Source organism: Pistacia vera, unplaced genomic scaffold, assembly GCF_008641045.1.
Source record: "Pistacia vera cultivar Batoury unplaced genomic scaffold, PisVer_v2 Contig17, whole genome shotgun sequence".
NCBI lineage: Eukaryota > Viridiplantae > Streptophyta > Magnoliopsida > Sapindales > Anacardiaceae > Pistacia > Pistacia vera.
Window position 1 is genome coordinate 37285 of NW_022195789.1, and position 25042 is coordinate 62326.

Sequence of the window (25042 nt, forward strand, 5' to 3'; positions counted from 1 at the left end):
GCTACTACGCTTTTATTATTGTATAGATAAGTTTTAATTATTTTAGAGAACAAAAAACATCTAAGGTTTATGATTAAGTATCAATTTTTTATTTATCAAAATACTATGACAAGTTCATTTAAATTATAGCAAAAATATACTATATAAAATATGAAAAGTTAGTGCAATATTTTTAGATTAATTTGATATTTATTATATATAAAATAGTTAAAAAAAAAAAAAGCACAACCACCAATAGGAAACTTTTTTTTTATAGAAAGTAATAAAAACGACAAAGATTAAATTTGTATTAAGTTGAATTTGGTATACTTTCAATAAAAAATATTTCAATATATTTAACGAATCTGGACATACCAAAAGAAAAGACATGTTAAACACAAACTTTACTATATAATCAGAAAATCCATAATATCAAAAAAAATAATACGTTTTATTCAATTGCAAATTTATTTCTTAAATAAAATGTATCAGAAAGTTTTCACACAAACAGCTTTAATTAATTTTCTTAAAAAAGTAATTAAATAATAGAAATAAAAAGAGGGTGAGCAGTTTCCTATTTGAAAAAGGGAAGAGTTGAATAAAGCGAAAGGGCGAGCCAGGTGTAAACCGAACTTTCGAGCAAGCATTGAACCCAAGGCCAGTTTCCGGCTCAGTAGGGCCCATGACAAGAGTCAGTGGAGGCGTTTGCTGGAAACTGCGAATGATTACACCACGTAGTCTTAGGACTTAAGACCATACTAAGCATCCTCTTTTCTTTGGTTTTGCGTTATTTTAGGAAGGCGGGTCCTACGCCTGAGTCAGTAGTTGCAATTTGCGTATGGTCAATCGGCTCCAAAACATATGGCCACAATTCTTAGTATTTGTGTGATTATCACACTTTGAATCATTGATTCTTTTTAATTGAAATATTTTTATTTAATTGAGGATACCCCATTGTGTGCTACCTAAATAAAGCGAATAATGCATGATAAACAGTGTTTGTGGGAGATGTGCTATTACTAGCTGACACGTGGGCATCTAATTTTCTCCCTAGGGAGCATTTGTTAGGGGTTAAGTGGAATTACTGGGGTTATGTCATCTATATTACTTGTTACCAGTTTGTTTGTTAGTAATATAAGATACCGGTAATCTTTAAATACCATAGTAACAATATAAAGGTAATCTGATTACCTCCATTTTCTTAGTATTCTGAGATTACCAGGGTTATCTTTTTTTGTTACAATTTTATCCCTTATTAATAAAAATTTTGGACAATAATACCCCTACTTTAAAACAAATTTACATAAATATTCTATTTCAATTTTACCCTTGTTAATTAAAATTTTGGACTATAATACCCTTATATTTAAAATAATTTACAGACCACCACTCACCCAGCCACCACCGCCACTGCCACCCAGCCACCACCACTGGCAGCGGCCAACCACCACGGACCACCACCGGAAAATCGTTAGAGTCCTTGAAAAGGAACGAAATTCCGTGGGAGGCTCCGGAGGCTTCGATATGGCCGTTTTCAGCCATTTCGATGGCCGAAAACGGCCATATCAGGCCAGATCTAGCCGTTAACGGCCAGATCCCTGGCCATTAACGGCCAGGTTTGGGCTAGATATGGCCGTTAATGACCAGATCTATTCTGGCCTGATGGCCATATCGAAGCCTCTTCGTCACGGTGAGGTGCTCACGGGTGCTTTCGGAGATTTTCGGCGGTGGTTTGCGGTGGCGCCAGGAGGCGGCCAGAGGTGGGGGTGATTTTGTCATAAATTAAAGTTTTATATAAGCAGGGGTGTTTTAGCTAAATCTGAAATATTGGGGGTTAAAAGAAATTATTCAAAAATTAATAATAAAAATAATCTTATATTAATATTTAAAAGGTGGACAATTTAGTAATTTAAATAACATACCCATCAATTTATTCCCCATAATCAAACATATTCATATAACATACCCACCAACTAACCAAACACATTTTTTTAAAGATTCCCAGTAATCTTTTAAGGTAATCTATCTTCCCAGTAATCTAACATTCCTAGTAATCTAACATTCCTGAACCAAACGCCCTCTTAAAGCAATTTAGAGAAATTCAAATAAACAGAGGTGGCTTTGGTCAACATGACTCATTCCATGTTTATATAAGCCAAATAAATTATGAACTAAAATCAAAGTGAAAAACAAAGGGATGCATGTGATTTTTGAATTACCCCTCTTACACGTTCAAAGACAATCACAATAGTAATGGTGGCCAACAGTTATTCATACTCTTTGAAATGTTATGGCAAATTTCTTCATAGTATTTTAGTAGAGACTTAAGCTTTGATGAAAGAAAAAAGACTCTAAGGATATGTTTGGTTCAGCAAATGTTTTATTGCTGAAAATGTAGGATTACTAGTATAATATATTACTTTAAAGATTATGGGGGAATGTTATGTCAATATGTTTGGTTAGATTAGTGGGTATAAATAATTAATATGTTTGGTTGGAAAGAATAAAATATTATCGACAAATGTTTTTACTGAATTGCCCTTCCTTTTTAATATTATTATTCTTATTTAAATAAATTACTTTTAACCCCCCCTATATTTGAGAATTTAGCTAAAACATCTAACAACAAAGTTTAAATTTTAACAAAATACCCCCAGCCACCCAAGACCACCGCCAACCATCGGCCACCTACTGGCGATAGCCACTGAAACGGTGTACGACCAGTGAGATTTGGTCGACTGTGCGCCGTTTTAGTTGTTTCCAGCCAAATCCATGCCAATATGGCTATTTTTAGCTAGATTGAAAGCCAAAAACAGTCAAATCGTCGTGGATCTGGTCAAGAACGGCCAAATTTGTTCTGGTCATTTTCGGTCAAATCCACCGTCATTTGGTCGTTTTTGGCCTTTGATATTGCTAGAAACAACCAGATCAATGCACGATTAGCCAGATCCTGTCGGTCGTGCATCGATCTGACGACTATTGCCAAAGGTCGGCGGTAGTGACTACCAGTCAGTGGTAGTCTTTGGTGACTGGGGGTATTTTGTTAACTTTTAAACTTTATGTGACTATGGTGTTTTAGCTAAATTCTCAAATGTAGGAAGTTTGAATAATTGTTATTTGGTAGACATTAGAGGGCAATTTAGTCGAAAATGACTTTTATTTAAGGGCAAATTTGGTTTAAAAAAAAAAAGATAACCTTGGTAAAAAAAAGATTAACACCCTTAGACTAGGTAAACTGACAACCCCCAAAATGACCAACAATATTCACTATTGAGAATAAAACATTCTTGTAATCTTATATTACTATCAAACAAAGCAAAAAAATGTTTGGAATAAAAAATGGATAACAAAAGTTATCTGCCCACAGCCCTAACCAAACACAACCTAATGGTAACAACAGTGGTTATAGTTACCCTCATCAATTGATTAAAGAAACTCAATTTCTTAAAATATTTATTTTTAAAATTAATTTTTTACGGCATCCCATAAATTTTATAAATACCCTTTATTCCATTTTTTTATTTTATTTTAAATTTGTAAACATTTCATTCCCTTCCTATACACCCCACAATCATCATTCCTAAATCAAAATTATAGATATTCAAATTAAAAGTTCAAAAAAATTAAAGTTAGAAAAAGAAAATCCAAATAATTAACTCAGCAACATGATACGATAAGATTTGTAATAAACAAATAAAAATAATATAAAATTATGTTAAACATGAAATATCTATGTTTTCTAGCTAGTTTTTCATTAAAGATAATTTGATTTAAAAATAAAAAATGATAGGCAATTAAAAAGTAACAATTGTGTATTACTTGTAACCTGCAAGTTTTCTTCAGCCATTAGACTATCTCTTACTTCTAAGTATGATTTTAATAGTATATAAAAATTACAATTTATGAGATAAAAGTAGGTTATCAAAAGCGTTTGTAATAAATAAGAAATTAATGGCAATTTTAATAATTCAATATGAAGATAATTTTGTCATTATAAAAATGATTAAATCGTCAGACTTTTTTAGTCTATTAATAACAATTGTCTTCTTTACACTTGTTAACTCCCCAAATATCACGTTTTTAAGAGCTCTTCTACTTTGAGGGTATAATAGTAATAACAAATATTTCCTCCATACTTTTTATTTCAAAACTTTGAAATTGTAGTTAACAGAAAAAAAAAAAAAAATTAGGTTAATCAGAATTCATAATTTCACAAATAAATTAAAACTTATTTTATTAATTATCAAAACTACTTTTGCTTCGTTTGGTTCGCTTTTGGGAATACTATCATTAGTATTTCTAAAAAAGTTAAACAGTAAAATGTCATTATTCCCAAAATATTATTCTACATTTTTTCAATTTCTTTTAAACCTCTTAAATTTGTTAATTTAACTAAACACCTCCAAATATTTTTTTAAGAAATTACAAAAACACTCCGGCCACCCTCCAGCAGTGGTGGCCAGCTGTTCGTATTTACTGGATGGGTTGGAGGTATTTTTGTTAACTTTTAATATTTTATTATATGGGTGTTTAGTGAATAAACAAACATAGGGGATATTTTTGTTAATTTTCAAATCCTACATCGTAACACCTACCCAATTTAACTTTTTTCAAAAAATTATTCTAAAACTATCATAATAATGAACCAAACGGAGTCTTTTATGTTTCACTTTTATTTTCTAATCTCATGTATCTCTTATCTTTTTAGACTTAAAGTAAACTAAACTATTGTTGGTCTTCTCTAGGAGAGTTCTTTATCATTATTATTTTTATTTTTATCCTAAGTTTTATATTTAGGAGAATTGACACAAATTACAATGTTTAAATGGAAAAATGACCATACAAAAAGAAATTACTATAACTTGAATCAAACAAAGTATTTATGTTAATTTTTAGAGTTGACAACATTATAGAAATATAAGAATCTAAAAGATTTAAGATATTAATCAAAATAATGAACATGTATATATTAATAATTTTTCTAAATACGTACTATTTTACTCCTATTTAAAATGGAAGATGGGGTTAAAAATCAGTTGCCTCATTACCCAGACAAGTTCTAGAACAATTATTCTTTCAAGTTCATTGGGCTTATTGCATGGTCTTGAGGCTCACTTATTTATTCTTCTCTTTTCGGGCTTGTTGCATGGGTCTTATTGGGCTCTTGCAGCAAATTTAAATTCCACCCACAACAGATGGATATTATTTTCTCATTACTATTTTATAACAACAATTATTATATGGGTGGATTTATTAACGTCTCACTACATTAAAAAACAGCTCCATCCAATCATCCATTATTAAAATTAAATTAAATTTCTTATTTTATTAAAAATAATTTTGAAGCCACTTTATTATCTCATAAATCCAATTTTACTATTCGAATCATTCATAAGACAAAAAGATAGTTTAATGGAAGAATAAAAATTGTAATGGGATATTCAGTTACAACCAATACCAAATTATAAAATTCTAATTAATTCACATATAAATTTATTGTAATTTTTTCATCAAAGTATCTATAGATATTTTTTTTATATTGTTTAATTTTATTATATTCTTAGAATTTTTTGTAAGAAATTTTTTTTTAAGATTTAAATTTTTCTGAATTTTCAATTTAATTATCTAAATTTTATTTTTGAAATACCGAGGATCGCAGGTTATAGCATAACTACTACAAGGTTTATTAATAATATTATGGTATACTCTTAACAATAGTGAATATCTAACATTGATGATAGTTTTTTTGACAGACTTGAGTTAATTGTTGCGCGCACCCATACCTCTCATTATAGTCAAATCATCCTAACCCAATCATACAAATTATTTAATAGCATAATTTAAAAAAAAGTTTTACGAATTATAATTTAATCATCATTGACCAATCCAATTGGAGAGAAAAAAAATATATATATCAAAGATAATAAGGAGTTAAAAAAAAATTAAACCTTTGAGATATGATTAAATAACAAAAATCTCCCTAAAATTTATGAAATAATAAAAATTTTGTTGTGTTAGTAAGTTGTTAGTGAGTCGTTAGAGCATCTCCAAAGAACTCTTTATATGACCAAAACTATTTATTATAAAGAGTTTATCCATAAAAACAAAAGTCTAACTGACTCTTTATTTTTAAAACATAAATTAGAAAGTGAGTTAGAGAGTCAAATTTCACTCTCTACATTTAGAAATTCAAATTTCACTTTCTATCTTAATTTTAATTAATAAATTACAAGTTCATATGTATTTTATTTATTAATTCTCTCTCTTATCAAATCTCTTTCTTAAAAATAAAGAGTATCTTCAAAAAGTCTATTTGATTTGAATAAAAATTATGTTCATTATATTTAAAAATGAATGAAGATGCTTTTATTTATATGAAAGATACTCTTTAAAATAAAGAACACCATTAGAGATGTTCCAAAGTAATAAATATTTACTAAATTGTCTTTTTATTATTAATTTTAACACTTAAAATTTAACGGTAAATAGATTTTTGTTTTTTCAGAAACTTCAAAAAATTTTTTTTTTTTTGTTATTTAATCATAACTTATAGAAAAAAATGTTATTAACTCTAGAGTTATCCCAATCTCCTTATCCATGATGTTTATGAAATAACATCAATTTCTCTTTTATTAATGAATTGTCGATGCGTTGCTAGAATTTCTAATAATTATAAGTGGATGATGATAATTTAACCGTCTATTCTAACATCTAAAATTTAACAATAAAAAATTTATAAAAAAAATATTTGGGATTTAATGTGCTTAATTTAACTCTATAATAAAACAAAAAAGTTAGCATGTTTTACTTTAATCATCTGTTGGGACATAAAAGTATTTCCACTTATTAAAGATGATTCAATTTCAAAAACAAACAAAAGCAGCGTCTTCACTTTCACTTTCACTTTGTCAAAACAAGTTCATTCATTTTCTCCACTCTCTATCAAAACAAAACAAAACAAAATGCTACATCTCATTCTACTTCAACTGCTTCTATTCTCACTTACACGAACCGCCACCTCTCACTACAACAACAATTTCTCTTCCTCCTCGCCCTCCGCTTCGTCGCCGCAGTCCGAGTGGCGCCCGGCACGCGCCACCTACTACGCCGCTTCTGATCCACGTGACGTTGTCGGCGGCGCGTGCGGCTACGGCGATCTGGTGAAGGCTGGCTATGGTAAGGCCACTGTAGGTCTGTCGGAGTCTATGTTCGAGCGTGGCCAGATCTGTGGCGCGTGCTTTGAACTTCGTTGCGTTGAGGACTTGCGGTGGTGCATCCCTGGAACCTCCATTATTGCTACTGTGACTAACTTTTGTGCTCCTAATTATGGTTTTAATGCTGATGGAGGCGGCCATTGTAATCCGCCAAACAAGCATTTTGTGCTTCCTATTGAAGCTTTTGAGAAGATCGCTATTTGGAAGGCTGGCAACATGGCCGTCCAGTATCGGAGGTACTTCCTTTTTTTTTTTTTTTTTTTTCCTTATTTATTATAATTATTATTTATTAGTTCTGGTGAGTTGTAATTGCATGTAGGGCACTTTTGTTTTGCTTAGTGTTGCAAGGGCATGTGAGGTTGGCCTACTTTTGTTTCTTGGAGCTTGTGAAGTGCAGTGAAGAAGATGAGAAAATGAAATAAAAATGAGAGAGAAAAAAAAAGCTGCAAAAAGCCTTAACGATCAAAAACATGTCAGGATCAGTTTTTCAGAATTCAATTTTGTGAATAATAAGCCAAACACTATTCAAATAATCGGATCCAGAATATGAAAATAAATATTAAGCCAAACGCACCCCTTTTTTTTTTGCCTGATAATTTTTACACATTGAGTATTAATTTATTAATTTATGTTAGAATGATGAAAATATTTTGAAATCAAGCTTTGAAATTTATTTAAAAATTGTGTTAAAATTAGTTATTTGTCTATAATGGACATTTTTCTATTCAAATATATTAATTAAGTTCCCCTCGTGAGAAGGTTTAATTTGAACACACCCAATACTTTCTAGGGGGTGTTTGGTTGAGGATAATATCAAACTATTAGAGTTATATCATCTTATATTACTTTAATTATCACATTTGGTTGTCAAGTAATATAAGTTTCCGGTAATCTTTTAATACCAATAGTAGTTATTGTTGGTAATATTATAGGTAATCTGATTACTTGTATTTTCTTAGATATTGTAAGATTACTAAGATAATCTTATTTTTGTTACAATTCTATCTCTTATTAATAAAAAATTTGGACAATAATGCCCTTGTTTTAAAATCAATTTACATTAATCTGCCATTACAATTTTATCCTTGTTTAATTAAGTTTTTGGACAATAATGCCCTTATATTTAAAACAAATTACAGACCACCACCACACCGCCACCTAGCCACCACTGCCGACAGCGAGCCAACCACCGTAGACTACCGTCGGAATGTCGCTGGAGTCGCTAAAAATGACCAAGAGTCGCTGGGAGGCTCTAGGAGGCTTCGATATGGCCGTTTCTGGCCATATAGATGGCCGAAAACGGCCATATCGGAGCCTCCCGGTCACGGTGGGCTACTCACGGTGACTCCAAGCAACTTTCGACGACTTCCGACGGTGATTTTGTTATAGATTAAAGTTTTATATAAGCAAGAGTGTTCTAGCTAAATTTTAAATATTGGAGGTTAAAAGAAACTATTCAAAAATTAATAATAAAAATAATATTATATTAATATTTAAAAAGATAGCAATTTAGTAATTTAAATAACATATCCATCAATTTATTCCTCCTAACCAAACATATTAATATAACATACCCACCGATTTATTCCAACTAACCAAACACATTTCTCTAAAGATTCTCAGTAATCGTCAAGGTAATAAAAGATTCCAATAATCTAATATTCTTAGTAATCCAACATTCCCTGAATCAGACGCACCCTTAGAGTGCGTTTGGTTAATGAAATGTTGTATTACTAAAAATGTTATATTAATAGGAAGATTGATTACCTTGAAGATTACTGAGAATGTTTAGAGAAATGTGTTTGGTTAGGTTAGAATAAATCGGTGGTATATATTGAATTACCCTTTTATTTTAATATAATTATTTATTATTATCATTTTAGATTATTTTTAACCTTCTCCATTTGTTAATTTAGTTAAGCACCTTTACAATAAAAGTTTAAAAATTAACTAAAGCACCCCAACCACCCAAGAGGACAGCCGACCGCCAGCCACCAACACCAGACGGCAGTCGTCGAAACGGCGCACGACCGGTTGAATCTGGCTGGTTGTGCACCGATCTAGCCGAAAATGCTAGATCTACGACCAGAACAAAGGCCAGAGATTTAATCATTGTTAACAGCTAAAATCTGGCCGAAAACGGGCAAATCGGCACATGACCAGCTATATCTGACCAATCGTGCACCATTCGAGCCAAGTTAGTCGACGGTGGTCGCAAGCGGGTGGCGGTGGTTGCTAGCGGGTGGTAGTGGTCTTGGGTAGCCTGTAATTTGTTTTAAATACAAGGACATTACTGTCCAAAAACTTAATTAATTAGAGATAAAATTGTAATGACAGGTTCATGTAAATTAGAATCAAAATAAGGGCATTATTGTCCTAAAATTTTATTAATAAGGGGTAAAATTGTAACAAAAATTAGATTACTAAGTAATCTTAAAATACCTAATAAAAGGATGGTAATCAAATTACCACCTATATAACCAACAGTAATTACTATTGGGTTTAGAAGATTATCGGAATCTTGTATTATTTGACAACCAAACATGGTAATGCAAATAATATAAGATGATATTAGCTCAACAATCTCATATAATCCCCAACCAAACATACCTTTAAAACCATTAAAAACCCCTTATGATAACGACTAAAAAACAATTTAAAGTTTAAATCATTAAAAATACCCTTTTCAGTGGAGGTTTCAATGGATTATAGGAAGGTATTGGATGATTTCCAAAAAGTTTGGGTGTACATATATTAAACAATCTCAAAAGGGGTGTATGAATAAACCCTTCAAATAATTCAAACTTTTTTTCCAAAGAACCTTTCATAATTTTTCTTTTTCTTCCAAATATATGATTTTAATTCATAATTTACAATTGTTATTGCATTATAATTGAATAATTGTAGTAAATATTGGTAGCCATCCACTGCCTTAACATGAGGTGGTGAAAAGTGGGAAGGGGGGGAAGATCCCAATTCATTTGTTATCAATCCCCTTTCATTTGTTAACAATTTAAAGTTTAAATCATTAAAAATACCCTTTTCAGTGGAGGTTTCAATGGATTATAGGAAGGTATTGGATGATTTCCAAAAGGTTTGGGTGTACATATATTAAACAATCTCAAAAGGGGTGTATGAATAAACCCTTCAAATAATTCAAACTTTTTTTCCAAAGAACCTTTCATAATTTTTCTTTTTCTTCCAAATATATGATTTTAATTCATAATTTACAATTGTTATTGCATTATAATTGAATAATTGTAGTAAATATTGGTGGCCATCCACTGCCTTAACATGAGGTGGTGAAAAGTGGGAAGGGGGGGGAAGATCCCAATTCATTTGTTATCAATCCCCTTTCATTCGTGATCAATCCAAAATTTTGAGGAACAATGCTATCTCTCAATTCTCTCATTTTGGTCCCCTATTATTTACTTTATTTATTTTACCTTTCCTGAGTTATTACTAAATAACACCACTAAAATTACAACACGTTATCAGTACAAAGAGCTTAACAAGTGTACTCCTATTGAAAGATGGACTTCGAAACTGAGACATCGATATCCAGTAATGGTGGAGACATTTGTATAGCGGACAGTGTAACAATGCACATTATCCTTCGGGATGGAAAATATTTCTCAGGTTTGACCTTTACTAAGGCTAAAATAAATACCATATCAGGATCTGCAAACATAATTGAGGGCTCCGGAAGAGCAACACTATTGTTACCAAGCGGAACTAAATTAAATATCCATGATGCTTTATATTCTAGCAAATCCAAAAGAAATTTGCTTAGTTTCAAAGATGTTCGACTTAATGGATACCACATTGAAACTTTAAGTGAAAAAGATGGAGAGTTTCTATACAACACTACTAATATTTCAAGCCAGAATCATGTATTGGAAAAACTCATTGCTTTCTCATCAGGGTTATATTACACATTCCTAAAGAATGTTGAAGTCTATGCAGTTATGAACCAGAAGTTCATTGATCCTAAACTTTTTAAGATTTGGCACGACTATCTTGGTCATCCAAGATCTACTATGATGCGTAGGATCATAAAAAACTCACATGGGCACCCATTAAAGAACCTAAAGATTCGGTTACCTAATAAGAGTGCTTGTATTGCTTGCTCACAAGGCAAATTAGCACTTAAGTCATAAATGACTAAAGTTGGTCTAGAATCCCCATCATTTTTACAAAGAATTCAAGGGAACATATGCGGACCTATTAATCCACCAAGTGAACCTTTCCTCTATTTCATGGTATTGATTGACGCATTAGCACAGTGGCCACATGTTTGTCTACTATCTACTCGTAATGTTGCCTTTGCTAGATTGTTGGTACAAATGATTAGATTATGGGCAAACTTTCCAAATCATCCAATTAAAGCAATTCGTCTAGATAATGTTAGTGAGTTTACCTCAAAGACATTTGATAACTATTGTACAACAATAGGAATTGATGTTGAGCACCCAATACCACATGTACATACCCAAAACAGTATGACAGATTCATTTATAAAGCGTATCCAATTAATTGCAAGAACTTTGCTATTACGTACGCAATTACCAACTTTTGCCTGGACTTATGTTGTTTTACATGTTGTAGAGTTAATTAGCCAAAGACCCACTGCATATCATCAGTACTCTCCAATACAACTTGTATTTGGACATCAACCTAATATATCACATTTAAGAACTTTTGGTTATGCTGTGCAAGTTCCAATTGCACTGCCTCAACGCACCAAAATGGGACCCTAATGTCATTTAGAAATATATGTTGGCTATGACTCACCATCCATCATCAGATATCTTGAGCCCCTGACGGGTGATCTGTTTGCTGCACGTTTTGCCGATTGCCATTTTGATGGACAATATTTCTTCCTTTAAGGGGAAAAGTAAAGCCTCTTGAAGTAAAGCTTGAACTTTCTTGAAAATTGAATTCTATGTCTGGCACATCTCAATCTGAAATTGAAGTGCAAAGAATAACACATTTGCAAAATATTGCTAACCAAATGCCTGATGCATTTACAGATGCAGCAAAAATAATGAGATCATACATTCCTGCTGTCAATACACCAACAAAGATTGATGTTACAAATAAACAATCCATACGGGCAACGATCGATTCATCTGCTACGTGCTAGAAGCATGGTAGGCTGGTTGGAGCCAAGGATACTGTTCATAAGAAACAAAAGGCATAGAACCAAATAGGTGTCGATATTGACAATACTAAAATAATAGACAATTCTACATCTTCTAAACTAACTCCAGAAGAGTTAATAGTCCCTAAAATGACACAATCTCTTGAAGAGGAATAAATCCCTGAAGGAATGCAAGAACATAGAAATGAAAAAATTTCTAGAAACTATGCTCATAGTAAATAAATGTGGAATAGTAAAAAAAACTATTGTCAGTAACATATTCTCATACATAGTAGCTACTGAAATTATGAATGATGAGTTTGAGCCACATTTTGTTGATGAATGTCGGAAGAGACATGATTGGCCAAAAAAGGAAGAGGTAATTCAAGCAAAATTAACCTCCCTAGCAAAATGTAATGTATTTGGACCTGTAGTCCAAAGGCCTGAAAACGTGAAACTCGTAGGATACAAGTGGGTATTCACAAGAAAATGAAATGAGAAAAATGAGATTACTAGGTATAAGGCCAGACAAGTGGCTCAAGGTTTCCTGCAGAAACACATAATTGACTTTGATGAGACGTATTCACTAGTGATGGATGCTATCACATTTCGATACTTGATTAGTTTATCAATCTTAAAAGGATTTGATATGCGTCTCATGGACGTTGTCACAGCATATTTGTATGGGACACTAGATACTGATATCTATATGAAAATCCCTGAAGGATTCAAAGTGCTAGAAGCAAATAAAAGGAACATGTATTCAATAAAATTGTAAAGATCATTATATGTGTTGAAACAATCAGGAAGAATGTGGTATAATCGTCTCAGTGAGTATCTGATGAAGGAATGATACATCAACGATCCTATATACCCGTGTGTCTTTATAAAAAGGTCAGAATCAGAATTTGCAATTGTAACAGTATATGTTGATGACATGAATTTAATAGAGACTTATGAAGAGCTCAAAAAAGCTGTTGAGTACTTAAAAAAATAATTTGAAATGAAGGATTTGGGGAAAACAAAGTATTATCTCAGCCTGTAGATTGAGCATTGTTCAGATGGAATTTTGCTCCATCAATCAGATTATATTGAAAAGATCCTGAAGCGATTTTATATGGATAAATCTCACCCCTTGAGTACCCCTATGGTAGTTCGGTCTCTTGATCCTAAAAAAGGATCCATTTCGTCCTAAAGAAGACGATGAAAAGATACTTGGTCCTGAAGTACCGTAAATGCAATAGGTGCATTACTATATTTGGCATAATGTACGAGACCAAACATAGTATTTGCAGTGAATCTGTTGACAAGATTTAGCTCTGCACCAACTCGCCGTCATTGGAATGGGATCAAACATGTTTTTCGTTACCTTAGTGGAACAAAAGACTTGGGATTATTTATCCAAGGAAATATGTTAATAATCTTAAATTAATTGGTTATACAGATGTTAGTACCTTTCTGATCCTCATAAAGCCCGCTCGCAGACGAGATATGTTTTCGCTTATAATGGTAATACAATATAATGGCGCTCTTAAAAACAAACATTGGTTGCCACTTCCTTCAATCATTTTGAGATTCTTGCGCTTCTTAAAGCCAACAGAGAATGCGTATGGTTAAGATCTGTCATCCATCATATTGAAAGTACATGTAAATTGCCATGTACCTCCAATACTCCCACAATTATAAATGAAGACAATGCGGCATGTGTTACCCAAGTCAGGGGAGGATATATCAAAGTAGACAAAACCAAGTATATTTCACCAAAGTTCTTTTACACTCATGAACTCTAGCAAAATAGAGAGATTGATGTCAAACAAATACACTCCAGTGATAATCTTGCAGATTTATTCACTAAGGGCCTTACCGACATTAACATTTGAAAAGTTAGTGTATAGCATCGGTATGCGGCAGCTCAATAAGTTACTAAATTAATTATACTATTATGAAGGGGAGCATTAATCAAGAGGAGTAGCGATTAGAGGGAGTTTTTAGAAATTGTATTGTTCATAGTAATAGATATATGTGCATTGTACTTTTTTTTCCTTGATCAGGTTTTGTCTCACTGGGTTTTCCTAACAATTTTAATGAGGTAGAATGAAGCATGTCCAACTTTACGTTACAGTCTTATAGTAGAGTTGTATTTCTTTATTTAGGTTTTCACCCACTGGTTTTTTTTGAGTAAGGTTAAATACAATTATCTATAAGCAGTGGATGTCCAACATGGAGTGTTGTAAATATTGGTGGTCATCCACCACCTTAACGAGGCGGTGAAAAGTTGGGGGTGTGACCATAAATACCCCTGAATCCCAATTCATTTATTATCATTCCCCTTCCAGTTGTGATCAATCCAAAATTTTGAGGAACAATTCTCAAATTTTGGTCCTCTGTTATTTACTTTATTTATTTTACCTTTATTGAATTATTACTAAATAATACCACTAAAATTACAACAATAATTATAAATTATTGAGTTGTCACTAAAAATGTCAACCTTCTACTTCCTTCAAATTAAATAGATTGTATTAAATAAAGGATTAACAATTGTATTTAAATTATTGAAAAAAAAAAAAAAGTGGAGATTCTATAAAGAGCAATGCTAGTTTTACAAAGACACATACAAAGGGGGTATACAAAGACAATCCCCACCCTTGATTTTCATGATTTCTCTCTCTCTCTCTCACTTTTTTTTTATTTTTTTTTTACTTTTTTCTTCTGGATGATGTCACTTTATAGCGTTCTTTGTATGAGTCTTAGTAAGGATAACATTTTTCTTTTATAAAAGAGTTCAAAATTGAGCCCAGCTTCATTTTGACTTTGTGATGAAGCCTAAGGGAAGCCCATTGAGCCCAAAAATTTCCAGATTCCTTCATGTCCAAGTTGAGTTTTCATTTCCGTTCAGTTCAATTACCCGTGAGACGAGACAGAAGGAGAGAGCCGATTGCTCCTATAGCTCTTCAATCAATGGCCAGTAAGTTCTTCTTTCCTTCATCTATTTATTTATTTATTTTGTTTCCTCTCTAGATCACTGTAGATTTTATGTAAAAAGTAACCGAAATTCTAAGTTTTTTTTTTTTTTTTTTTTTTGATGTAATAATTGACGAATTCGAAGGGCGAAAAGTTGAAGAAAAGTTAGGAAGGAGAGGCCGAGCGTGCGTGGTGGTTCTTGGAGATCTCGGCCGCAGTCCTCGTATGCAATATCATGCTCTTTCTCTTGCTCGTCAGGTACTGATCACCTATTATACTGTGCCGATAACCTTACCCGTGATTTTTTTTTTTTTTTTTTTTAAGGGCAATTTTTAACAACTTTTAAAAAAGTATTTGAACTGGAAATTGTAATGTGAAATCGCTAGTTTAGTAAAATTTAATGGAAATATAGTAGTGAAATATGAATTATTTTAGTAACTTATAATAACTGGTACATATTACCATTTTGGTGTTAAGAAGAAAATAGAAGGAAATTTTATTGCTGATAAAAAAAGAGTTTCAAAGTAGACATTAAAGAAGAAAGTGAACGGCTGTCCACTAAACATCAAGAGAAGTGATCAGAAAAAAACGTACGACATGAATCAAACACTTCTCAGTTCAAATTATAGGTTCTTCACGACTATGAGTGATAAAGAAAAATGAAATGCCTCAGAAACTAGAAGAAAATGAAGCATGTTGAATCACTAAAATAATTATATCACCATTCTTTCCTTGGGAGGTCAGCTGTTACAGTGTTTTAGGTGCATAAGCAATGTTGAAAATTTTTGGAAGATTGTCTTTTCCTAGAGTATTTATGATACTTTGGTTGTCAGCGGGGCTTCTAGTTTTATAGAATTTGTTTGTTTCTGTATTACTCTAATATATTGTTTAATGCTTACTATTTTGCTAATTTGAGATGCGTTAGCTATTTGTTTTTCTCTTCTGTTAATATATTCATGGTAAGGGATGCCAGTCTTGAAGTTTGATTGTTCATTGTTACATGCTGGAATGATAGTAATGTCTTTAACGAAGTTTATCTTTTGGATTGTTATAGGCTCGTAGTCTGTAGTCCGTATTGAAAATGAAGGTGATTCTATTCTTTTGAGAGTCTATAAAATGCTTTTGTCATTCATTATGCATATAATTTCATCCCACTTGTTTGTGGTCATACTTGCATAGATATTGTGGACTGAAGCCTTATAATGTTACAACTTTATCTCTCCTCCAGCTCAACCTCTCCATTCTTCCATGGAGGACTTACTATTCTTAGGTTTTGACTTGACTGATCCTGTAGCTTTACATTTGTTCATGCAGATGTCTTTAGAGGTTGACATTGTTGCTTATGGAGGTATACCTCTCTACACAAGATATTCCATACGATGCAATCCTTTTTTCAGCTAAAATATAAATTGACATAAAAAACTTGTGATTTCTTTCCTTTATTTATTAACTGATATAAAATATTTCCTTTGTACATATGTTTTGCTAGTAGTTATAATTTGTGTACTATTATGTGTAATATGTGAAAGTATGTCTAAAGTTCTAGCCTACATTGTTCAGGTTCCATGTCTGCATTCCAACTTAATACTTCTTATAGTGGGTTTAAGTATAACAGGATAACATTAAGTCTTTGTGAAACGTAGAGGATACAATAGCTGTGTTAAATTCTGACAGATGTTGAGATGTGATCTTTATGTTTTGCAAGTTGAAAGAAGACAAGAATTTTACAAATGTTCTGACTGTGAGAGTACTTTTCAAACATTAACAGTATTAGTTCTAAATTTGAAGCTCAGATACAGCAATCTTTTTAATTGCTATGATGAAGCTTTATTGAGGTGATTGCCTTCTCCTTTAGTAGTGTGATTGCTTAGGAACCCTAGGTATGATTATCTACTTTCCATACCTTATTTTTTCTTCGTCTCTTATATTGTTCCAAGCTCTTACAATCTCTCTCATTATTTCCAGAATCTAGATAACCGTGAACATTAAGGCTTTCACCTCAAATATATTCCTATTGTGTCTGAGATCAATTCACATCCAGCCCTAATATTGAAGTTATTTTCTGTTTGGCATCATCATCTTCTGCAAAAAACTAAACTGCTTTTTGGCATACTGTGTCCTCCCCATTCTTCCTCCTGCGAATCACCATAGGCTCACATCAACATGAGATGCATTTCTCTTAACACAGCACCCTCATCTCTAGTGACTTGGGTTTTGTGCTTAATTGTAGATTTGTTTACTCTATGTATTCAATTACATATTTGGGCATTAGTAACAAAACTCAAGGAAAAGATGTGAATCTTCTTTAGGATAGATCTCATATTCTTGCATCATTTTGTGCATTGGTGAGGAAATAGAATATTTAGAAGGATTGGAAAGTTGTAGTGGTTTGATTTTATTTTTTCATTTCCTTTTTCTATTCTTGGACCTCCGCTTCACTCTAATTATCATGTATTTTCTCTGATTAATATAATTTTCTTTTTTTTTTTTTTAATCAGAACAAGAAAATACAAAATTTGGTTGTTAGTGCAGACTTAGGGCTTCATGTGTAAATAATTTATTTGTTTTGTAATGCTATCAAATATGCTAGTGTAATAACTAAGTTTAATGTTTGGACAGGTTCTGAGCCCCACACTGCTGTTATTGAACATCCGTCTATTCACATTCACACAATGGTACTAACATGGTTAAATCTTTTGCTTAGCTTTTTGATTTTGTAAATTTCTATTTTAATTGTTTTTTTCCCCATAAATATTTGCAGACTCCATGGTCAATAGCCCCTCGAGGCTTACCAAAGTTGCTTCATCCCTTACTGCTTGTGCTCAAGGCTTTAATTCAGTTTTTCATGCTTCTCTGGTTTCTTTGTGTTAGAGTATCTTCTCCTGATGTTTTTTTAGTGCAGGTGAGTTCCTACGTTATTTTGAGTGATACCATTTGTCTTGTTTAATACATTTGTGATGAATTAAGTCTTGTTGCTTATCACTTGTTGCTGCATTGATTTTTATTTTGAAATCCAAACCCTTATCCGTTTTAATCACTTATCAGTGATAATTAAGACTAAAATAACACTAATTAGTGATGCTTTCATTTATAAATAGTTCACAATGGGGAAAAAGAAAAAAAAAAAAAACTATAAAGTTTTATGCCTCTTTCATAGTAATGGGAAATATTTATGTGGTCTGAAGTACATTAGTTTTTTTGCCTTAATTCTTGGTCTGAATTTGACTTAAGTCATAAAGTGGTCTTAATAAATAAGTATTAATGTTATTTATTTATTTTTGTCATGTTTAAATATGAGTTCTAAGGTGATTTCTTTTTTCTTCCTTTTTTAAGTCTAAATTAATTAAAATTAATATTTTCATAGTCGTCCTTGTATTTGATATATTGGAATTTTTGAAACCTATAACTTTACAGTACATCATAGTTTAAGTGGAACCAGAGGGCCTTTTAAAGAACAGAAAAAGGAGTTGAAAAAGGGAAATCAAGCCATTACAACTTTCCAACCATGAATAAATAGAAAAGAAACCCTAAAACTGTTGAGTAATAGAAGCCTGCAGAGAAACAAGCTCTTGAGTTCTATCTTAAATTTTGAAAAATCCTTTTATTCATTTCACTCCAAAAAATCGATGCAGCAGTATAAACGCACATCTCCATAAAACTAAAGTTTTCTCTTCACCTTCAAAATTATTATGGTGTTAAATATATGCAGCATCACAAGACTTTGGATTTACCCAAAGCTTTATACGCCTCTCTGTAGATTTTAAACCATAGTTTTAAAGTAATTGGCAGTTAAGAGAAAACTGGTTATAGCTTTCCACATCCTTTCTATACATAAAACACCAACTTGGAGAAAGACAAGCATCAGGCTCTTTTCTGTTACATACCAGTGGTATGACCTTTCCATGAAGCACCAACTAGGATAAGAATTGAACTTTGAGAGCAACTTTAGCCTTCCAAATCTTCACTGCTGGTTTAATTGCTCCCGATATTCTTTAATGTTTTGAACCCTAGTCCTGGGAGGTGATAGTTGTCTCCTTGAATTTAATTAACTGCAGTTAAGTTGTTCAATTCTAGAACAAAGAGTGCTAGTTCTTACAACAGTAAAGAATGACTTTGATAATTTTGCATGACATAATGCTATATTCATGACATGTATTAGTGTTTTTACATATCTTCATGCTATAATACCTGTATTTTTCACCTTTTGAGATTTAACAGTTTATAATCTGCGTGATTGCTGCTGATCTCTTAGTCTTTCATGGTCTTTGCTTATGTAGAATCCTCCTTCCATTCCAACCTTAGTGGCTGTAAAATTGGCAAGTTCACTGAGAAAGTCTGCGTTTATTGTTGATTGGCATAATTTTGGATACACGTTGCTCGGTTTGTCCCTGGGAAGAAGTAGTCGCTTTGTTTCAGTATACCACTGGTACCAATAAAGTTGATCTCTAAACTTCACTTTCTTTTTTATGACAGCTCGTTAGCTATATAACAGATGTGACTATTCTTTTCTTAGGTTTGAGAAGTATTTTGGGAAGATGGCAAATGGTGCTCTGTGTGTAACACAGGCAATGCAACATGAATTGGCTCAAAACTGGGGAATCAAGTAAGATGGTCAGCTCACAGTCACAGTTTGATTCTGTATTAGACTTTATGATGAAGTATTCTAATGGTGAGTTCTGGATTCTTGTGTCAAATTGATAGAGCTACTGTATTATATGATCAGCCTCCGGAGTTTTTCAATCCAACATCACTTGACGAGAAACATAAGGTAAATTACATTTCTTTTTCCGTGGTCAAATCCAGAATATATGGTTCAAAATATTATTCTAAATTGTGGATCACTTTTAGTTGTTTTATAGACTGGATAAGAATCTTTGTCAGCCTCTTGGTATTCAAGATTGTATCAATAATGGTAAGTTTCGTCACCCAATTATTCTGTAGTTCCTATTGGTTCATGGATTGTAACAGGACAACTTGTTACCTTTATATTTACACTTTTAGGGATCGGGAGCCCCCACACAGATGAGACTCTGTTTACAACTCAGTCTGGCACTGCTGTTTTCTTAAAGCCTAACAGGCCAGCTCTTGTGGTAAGCAGTACGAGCTGGTGAGTTCATCTTTTTGTGAAATTTTTTTAATGATATAAACACTTAAATACTTATTTACTTGGTTTGCATGCCCTTTATTCATGCTTGCTGCTGTGCCTTTATCAGTTGCCATGTTTATGATATAAAAGCTGTTTTGCATATCATATTATGTGTGCTAAGCTTTTTATGAGTTTTTAATATCTCATTGACTTTCTTGTTCTGGTTCTGTATAAAATCTCTCTATCTTCTCCTCTTCTGGCTCGCTAATAAGTAATAAGCCTCAGAAATATGTGTATATGGCTCATAAACATTGAGGGAAGGCCCCCATTTATGATTTAAATATGTTGTGTATGATTATGCTGGAGAGGACCTGGTTTATTATTATTGTTATAATAGTTGAAGATGGAAGGCAGTATATCTACTTTTAGAGTTTTCCTCATAATAAATATTTCACTAAAGAAAGTGGTCATAACTAATTTTAAAATTCGATTATTGAATGTTGGCTCTTATACTAAAATTTTGCAGCAAACGTATGCAAGATAGTGCAAGGTTGCCTATTCTTCTATCATTTATGGCCATATTTATTATAAACCTATGATTCATTTGTGCAGCTGATGCATGTGAATCTCATTCAGTGAGTATGATTGATTAGTTTTTGATTGGACTATACTGGTGTAATAATAGATGAATCACAATGAGTATAGAATATAGAAGTGCTCAAGGTGGATCAATTTTGTTCTTATGGTGCTACTATTACTGATAACTTGCTTTATGGTGTATTCAACTAGTTTAGAAGGATTCAAACACTATCCGGTTTTTCAACTAGGTTAGAAGGATCCCATTAATATTTGCTGATTCCATATCTGAATGCATATATGGCTGCTGCTTGTATGTGTTTACCCGGAAAGTTAAATGTACTATGTCTGCAATGACATGATATCATCTACTTTTGACAAAAATATGGCGAGACAGGCTATTTATTTTAGATAATGACATGTTTTTTCAGGACTCCAGATGAAAATTTTGGCATTCTGCTGGAAGCAGCTGTGATGTATGATAGACGTGTTGCAGCAATATTGAATGAAGATGATTCAACCAGTGAAGAGATTCTTTGGAAAGAAATTTCTGATGAGAAGCAATGCTTGTACCCTAGGTTATTGTTTATCATCACTGGTATAATTCTGTTGCTTCTTATGCAATGTTAGCATCCACATGGACACCTAGTCACTTGAGATTTTTTTTTTTCCTTGACGAAGGCAAAGGACCTGAGAAAGAAAAATATGAAGAGAAAATCAGGAGGTTACGCCTTAAACATGTGGCATTTCGTACCATGTGGCTCTCAGCTGAGGATTATCCATTGCTTCTTGGTAGGTTATGTATTTTTAATTTGTTTATAATTTCTTGGGGAATCTCCCCCCTCCAAACAAGAAATAAAATGCTTTGTAGGTTTTTATTTCTTTTTACTGTTCTCTATTTCTTGTTTATTTGTTAATTTTATTGTCTTTCTCAATTACAGGATCAGCAGACTTGGGTGTTTGTCTGCATACATCATCATCGGGGTTAGACCTCCCAATGAAGGTGTGTTATTATAGAGTTTAAGTTATAGCTTGAAGTTTTACAGCGTACTTGTGGTAAGAATAACGTTGTTGTTTAAGCAATCTCTCATTTTACCAAATTCACTAAAATGATCTCTTATTGGCTACCAGGTAGTGGATATGTTTGGTTGTGGACTGCCTGTTTGTGCTGTTTCCTACTCTTGGTGAATCCTTGTTTCTTATCTTTGATCACTCTGCATATGATGCATACTTTCATGGTTTTATGTTGTTTGGATGCTACATTCTCCTTAGTAATAGTAATGTTGCTTTGATCTTTATGAAGCATTGAAGAACTTGTTAAAGTTGAGAAAAATGGCCTTCTTTTTTCATCATCTTCAGAGCTAGCTGATGAACTTCTGGTAAGTTTGTTTGCTTCACTAGCATAAGTGCTTGGATTGTTTTCGGATGGATACTTAAAGTTTTTCCTAGTTTATCTTTGAAGATGCTCTTTAAGGGTTTTCCGGATCAATGTGATTCTCTGAAGTTGTTGAGAAATGGTGCATTGGCAACGGGTTCTTCTGCAAGGTGGGCTACCGAGTGGGAAGAGCATGCCAAGCCATTAATATCAGAGGCAAGTTAACTGTCTCATATAGATGTCCATAATTTTATGTGTGATCTATTTTTAATAATAATTTTATTCAGCAGATAAAAAATTTTCATCCGGTTTCCCTTGACACTGCATAGAGGCTAAAAATACAAATTGCTCTAATAATGTTTAACCGTTTAGTTGAAATGCGTCATTTTCACCTTATCCAAGTGCTTGTATTTTCTTGTAAATTTGGTAATTCTTATGAAACTAAATAGAGGGGTTTGAACCTGCAGGTTATCTCTCAGTACACGAACTGACATCTGATTTCAGCTAGAACATATGTAAAGCTTACAGAGGAAATTTTACGATACCAGGTGATGCAGATACCCGTTATGTGTCAACGATTAGAAAAGGATGAATAGTTTTGGTTAATGATACTTTGCCGTTATCTAATTTCTTAACTCCCTGGTGTAATGATACTGTATCTGTATTGGAAAATGACAATCCCTTGGGAAGACACCAAATTGGATGAGTTGTATTGTATTTGATTGTGGTGCTGACTTATGTGTTCCTGAGAAGAGGTGTCGATATCGATTGGGAGTCAGGTTCTATTTTATATTTTTCTAATGTCTATAGATTGTGATGAGTGAAATTGAAAATAAAATTTTGATTAATCAATAACAGAATTTCTGTTTTTCATTTCTAGTTTTGACGTGGAATTATTTGAGTGAAATGTGCAGCAATAGAACACAACTGCTATGAATGCATAATATCCGGTGAATCATCAGCTGTATTGCAACTGAAGTACCCTTTTTTATCCAATTTGGAAATTGTTTTACTATTTCTGTGCTCTGTTTTAAAAACCGGACCGGACCGGCCGGTCGGACCGGTTGGACCGTGAACCGGTAGCTTCTCCGGTCCGGTTTAGGTCTCAGGGGGGTTTTTGAAATATTTTAAAATTATGAGGGTTACTTTGTAATTTTATAGGGGTATTTTGAGGATATATCAAAAGTTTAGGGATTAATTGGTAATTTTATTGGGGTATTTTTGGAATAAATAAAAATTTTAGGGACCAATTTAAACTTTTTAGGGAAATTTTTGTAATATATTAAGATTAAAGGGGTTAATATGTAATTTTTTAAAAATAAAATATTGTTGACGTCATCGGTCCAACCGACCGGTCCAACCGGTTGGACCGATTGAACCGTGACCCGGACAGCAAAACGGTTTGCCCTCCGGTCCGGGTTTTAAAACAATGTTTCTGTGACGAAATAAACTTATAACACTTTTTCCATGTTTACTGTTTTTGTTATTTTTACCTTCCCATAAAACTGCTATAATGGAAGTAAAAGGTTTTTTATTTTTTATTTTTTAAATAAGAATATTTTATATACGCATGACTTATTTATATAATTTGTCGTATCACAAAATGTGTTTATAAAAAGTTAATTCAGTAAATATAAATAAATAATATATCATTCAAAAAAATTATATCATCGGTTTATACTTTATATACGCATTACTCTTTTAATAAATAATTGAAGGAGGGGTTAATAAACTATTTCGAAAATATTTTATAGCTGAAAGTTATTATGAAATAATTTAATCTACCATTCTTTATTGTATTTATGGATCCTCTTATTGGTTTTCCTATTACATTACACTAGTGGCAAATCCAGCGACTGAAAGAGAAAGAAATACATGTACAAAAGAAGGGATTCATTTTTATTTTCTTTTCGATTTTGATAAATTTCATTACTTTGAATAATTAAGACAATATCTTTACCCTTAAATTAAAACATCAAGTTTTACCTTTTATGAGAGCGTATATTGAGCAAAATGGGTGTGGAAAAGAATTCTGATTTATGATGTTGAGTAGTGAGGGTGTTTTTGTTATTTTTAGAACCTACTGGAGTTAAAGAATTTATCTCACACAGGAAGACTGTAGAAAACTTATCTCTTTAAAAAATAACTTGAAGCCCAAAACAAACACTTATTATAACTATCCGTTCCCTGCACTTTGAGCTTTCTTTTTCCGCCCTAATTTTTCAGCCAAACGAGAAAATTAGAATCCCTATTCCTTCGTTGCCGCCATTCGAGTCGCAATCAAATGATGGAGGAGGAGACGGTGATGGAGAAGAAGAAGCACAAAGGAAAGCACGACAAACCGAAGCCATGGGACGAAGACCCCAACATCGACCGTTGGAAGATCGAAAAATTCGATCCTTCTTGGAACGAAGGCGGCTTGCTCGAAGTTAGCTCCTTCTCTACTCTTTTCCCTCAATACAGAGGTAATAATTTACTTTTCTTACGAGCTTAGACGGAAGTAGTTTGAAAATTGTTTAATAATCAAGATAGTTTCTTGTTAATTTATTTATTTATTTATTTATTTATTTTTTGACTTATGGGATTTTTTGTATTTTTTTTTTAATAGAAAAATACTTGCAACAAGCATGGCCAATGGTGAAAGGTGCTTTGAAAGAGTATGGTGTTTCATGTGAGCTAAATCTGGTAATTTTTTTTTTTTTTTT

The 25042-nt window shown here is 32.5% G+C and overlaps 3 protein-coding genes across 3 annotated transcripts in view; all 3 read left to right on the forward strand.

Annotated features, from left to right (window-relative positions):
* Positions 1 to 6937: 6937 nt before the first annotated feature.
* LOC116125717 (expansin-A13-like) lies at positions 6938 to 7615 on the forward strand. The gene is made up of 2 exons (XM_031411435.1): positions 6938 to 7429; positions 7513 to 7615. Exons 1-2 carry the CDS (start codon positions 6942 to 6944, stop codon positions 7613 to 7615), a joined length of 591 nt encoding a protein of 196 aa, XP_031267295.1. The 5' UTR covers positions 6938 to 6941.
* A 3111-nt stretch (positions 7616 to 10726) lies between these two features.
* Positions 10727 to 23282, forward strand: LOC116125718 (UDP-glycosyltransferase TURAN-like). Its single transcript, XM_031411436.1, has 17 exons — positions 10727 to 10832; positions 15446 to 15558; positions 16615 to 16648; positions 17920 to 17975; positions 18062 to 18202; positions 19578 to 19726; positions 19814 to 19903; positions 20002 to 20068; positions 20149 to 20212; positions 20302 to 20407; positions 21394 to 21560; positions 21644 to 21754; positions 21904 to 21965; positions 22094 to 22146; positions 22266 to 22341; positions 22425 to 22553; positions 22805 to 23282. Exons 1-17 carry the CDS (start codon positions 10727 to 10729, stop codon positions 22826 to 22828), a joined length of 1548 nt encoding a protein of 515 aa, XP_031267296.1. The 3' UTR covers positions 22829 to 23282.
* Positions 23283 to 24624: 1342 nt separating this feature from the next.
* LOC116125719 (KRR1 small subunit processome component homolog) overlaps positions 24625 to 25042 on the forward strand; it is a 4486-nt gene continuing 4068 nt past the window's right edge. The window contains exons 1-2 of the mRNA XM_031411437.1: positions 24625 to 24802; positions 24946 to 25022. Of these exons, the coding sequence (XP_031267297.1) occupies positions 24625 to 24802; positions 24946 to 25022 (255 nt within the window). The remainder of the gene's footprint in view (positions 24803 to 24945; positions 25023 to 25042) is intronic.

Coding starts and splice junctions, on each gene's coding strand:
- LOC116125717 (XM_031411435.1), top strand. CDS start 6,942: ATGCTACATCTCATTCTACTTCAACTGCTTCTATTCTCACTTACACGA. Junction 7,430..7,512: donor ATGGCCGTCCAGTATCGGAG/GTACTTCCTTTT, acceptor AATTGCATGTAG/GGCACTTTTGTTTTGCTTAG.
- LOC116125718 (XM_031411436.1), top strand. CDS start 10,727: ATGGACTTCGAAACTGAGACATCGATATCCAGTAATGGTGGAGACATT. Junction 18,203..19,577: donor CTGATGTTTTTTTAGTGCAG/GTGAGTTCCTAC, acceptor TTGCTTATGTAG/AATCCTCCTTCCATTCCAAC. Junction 19,904..20,001: donor GCTCAAAACTGGGGAATCAA/GTAAGATGGTCA, acceptor TCAAATTGATAG/AGCTACTGTATTATATGATC.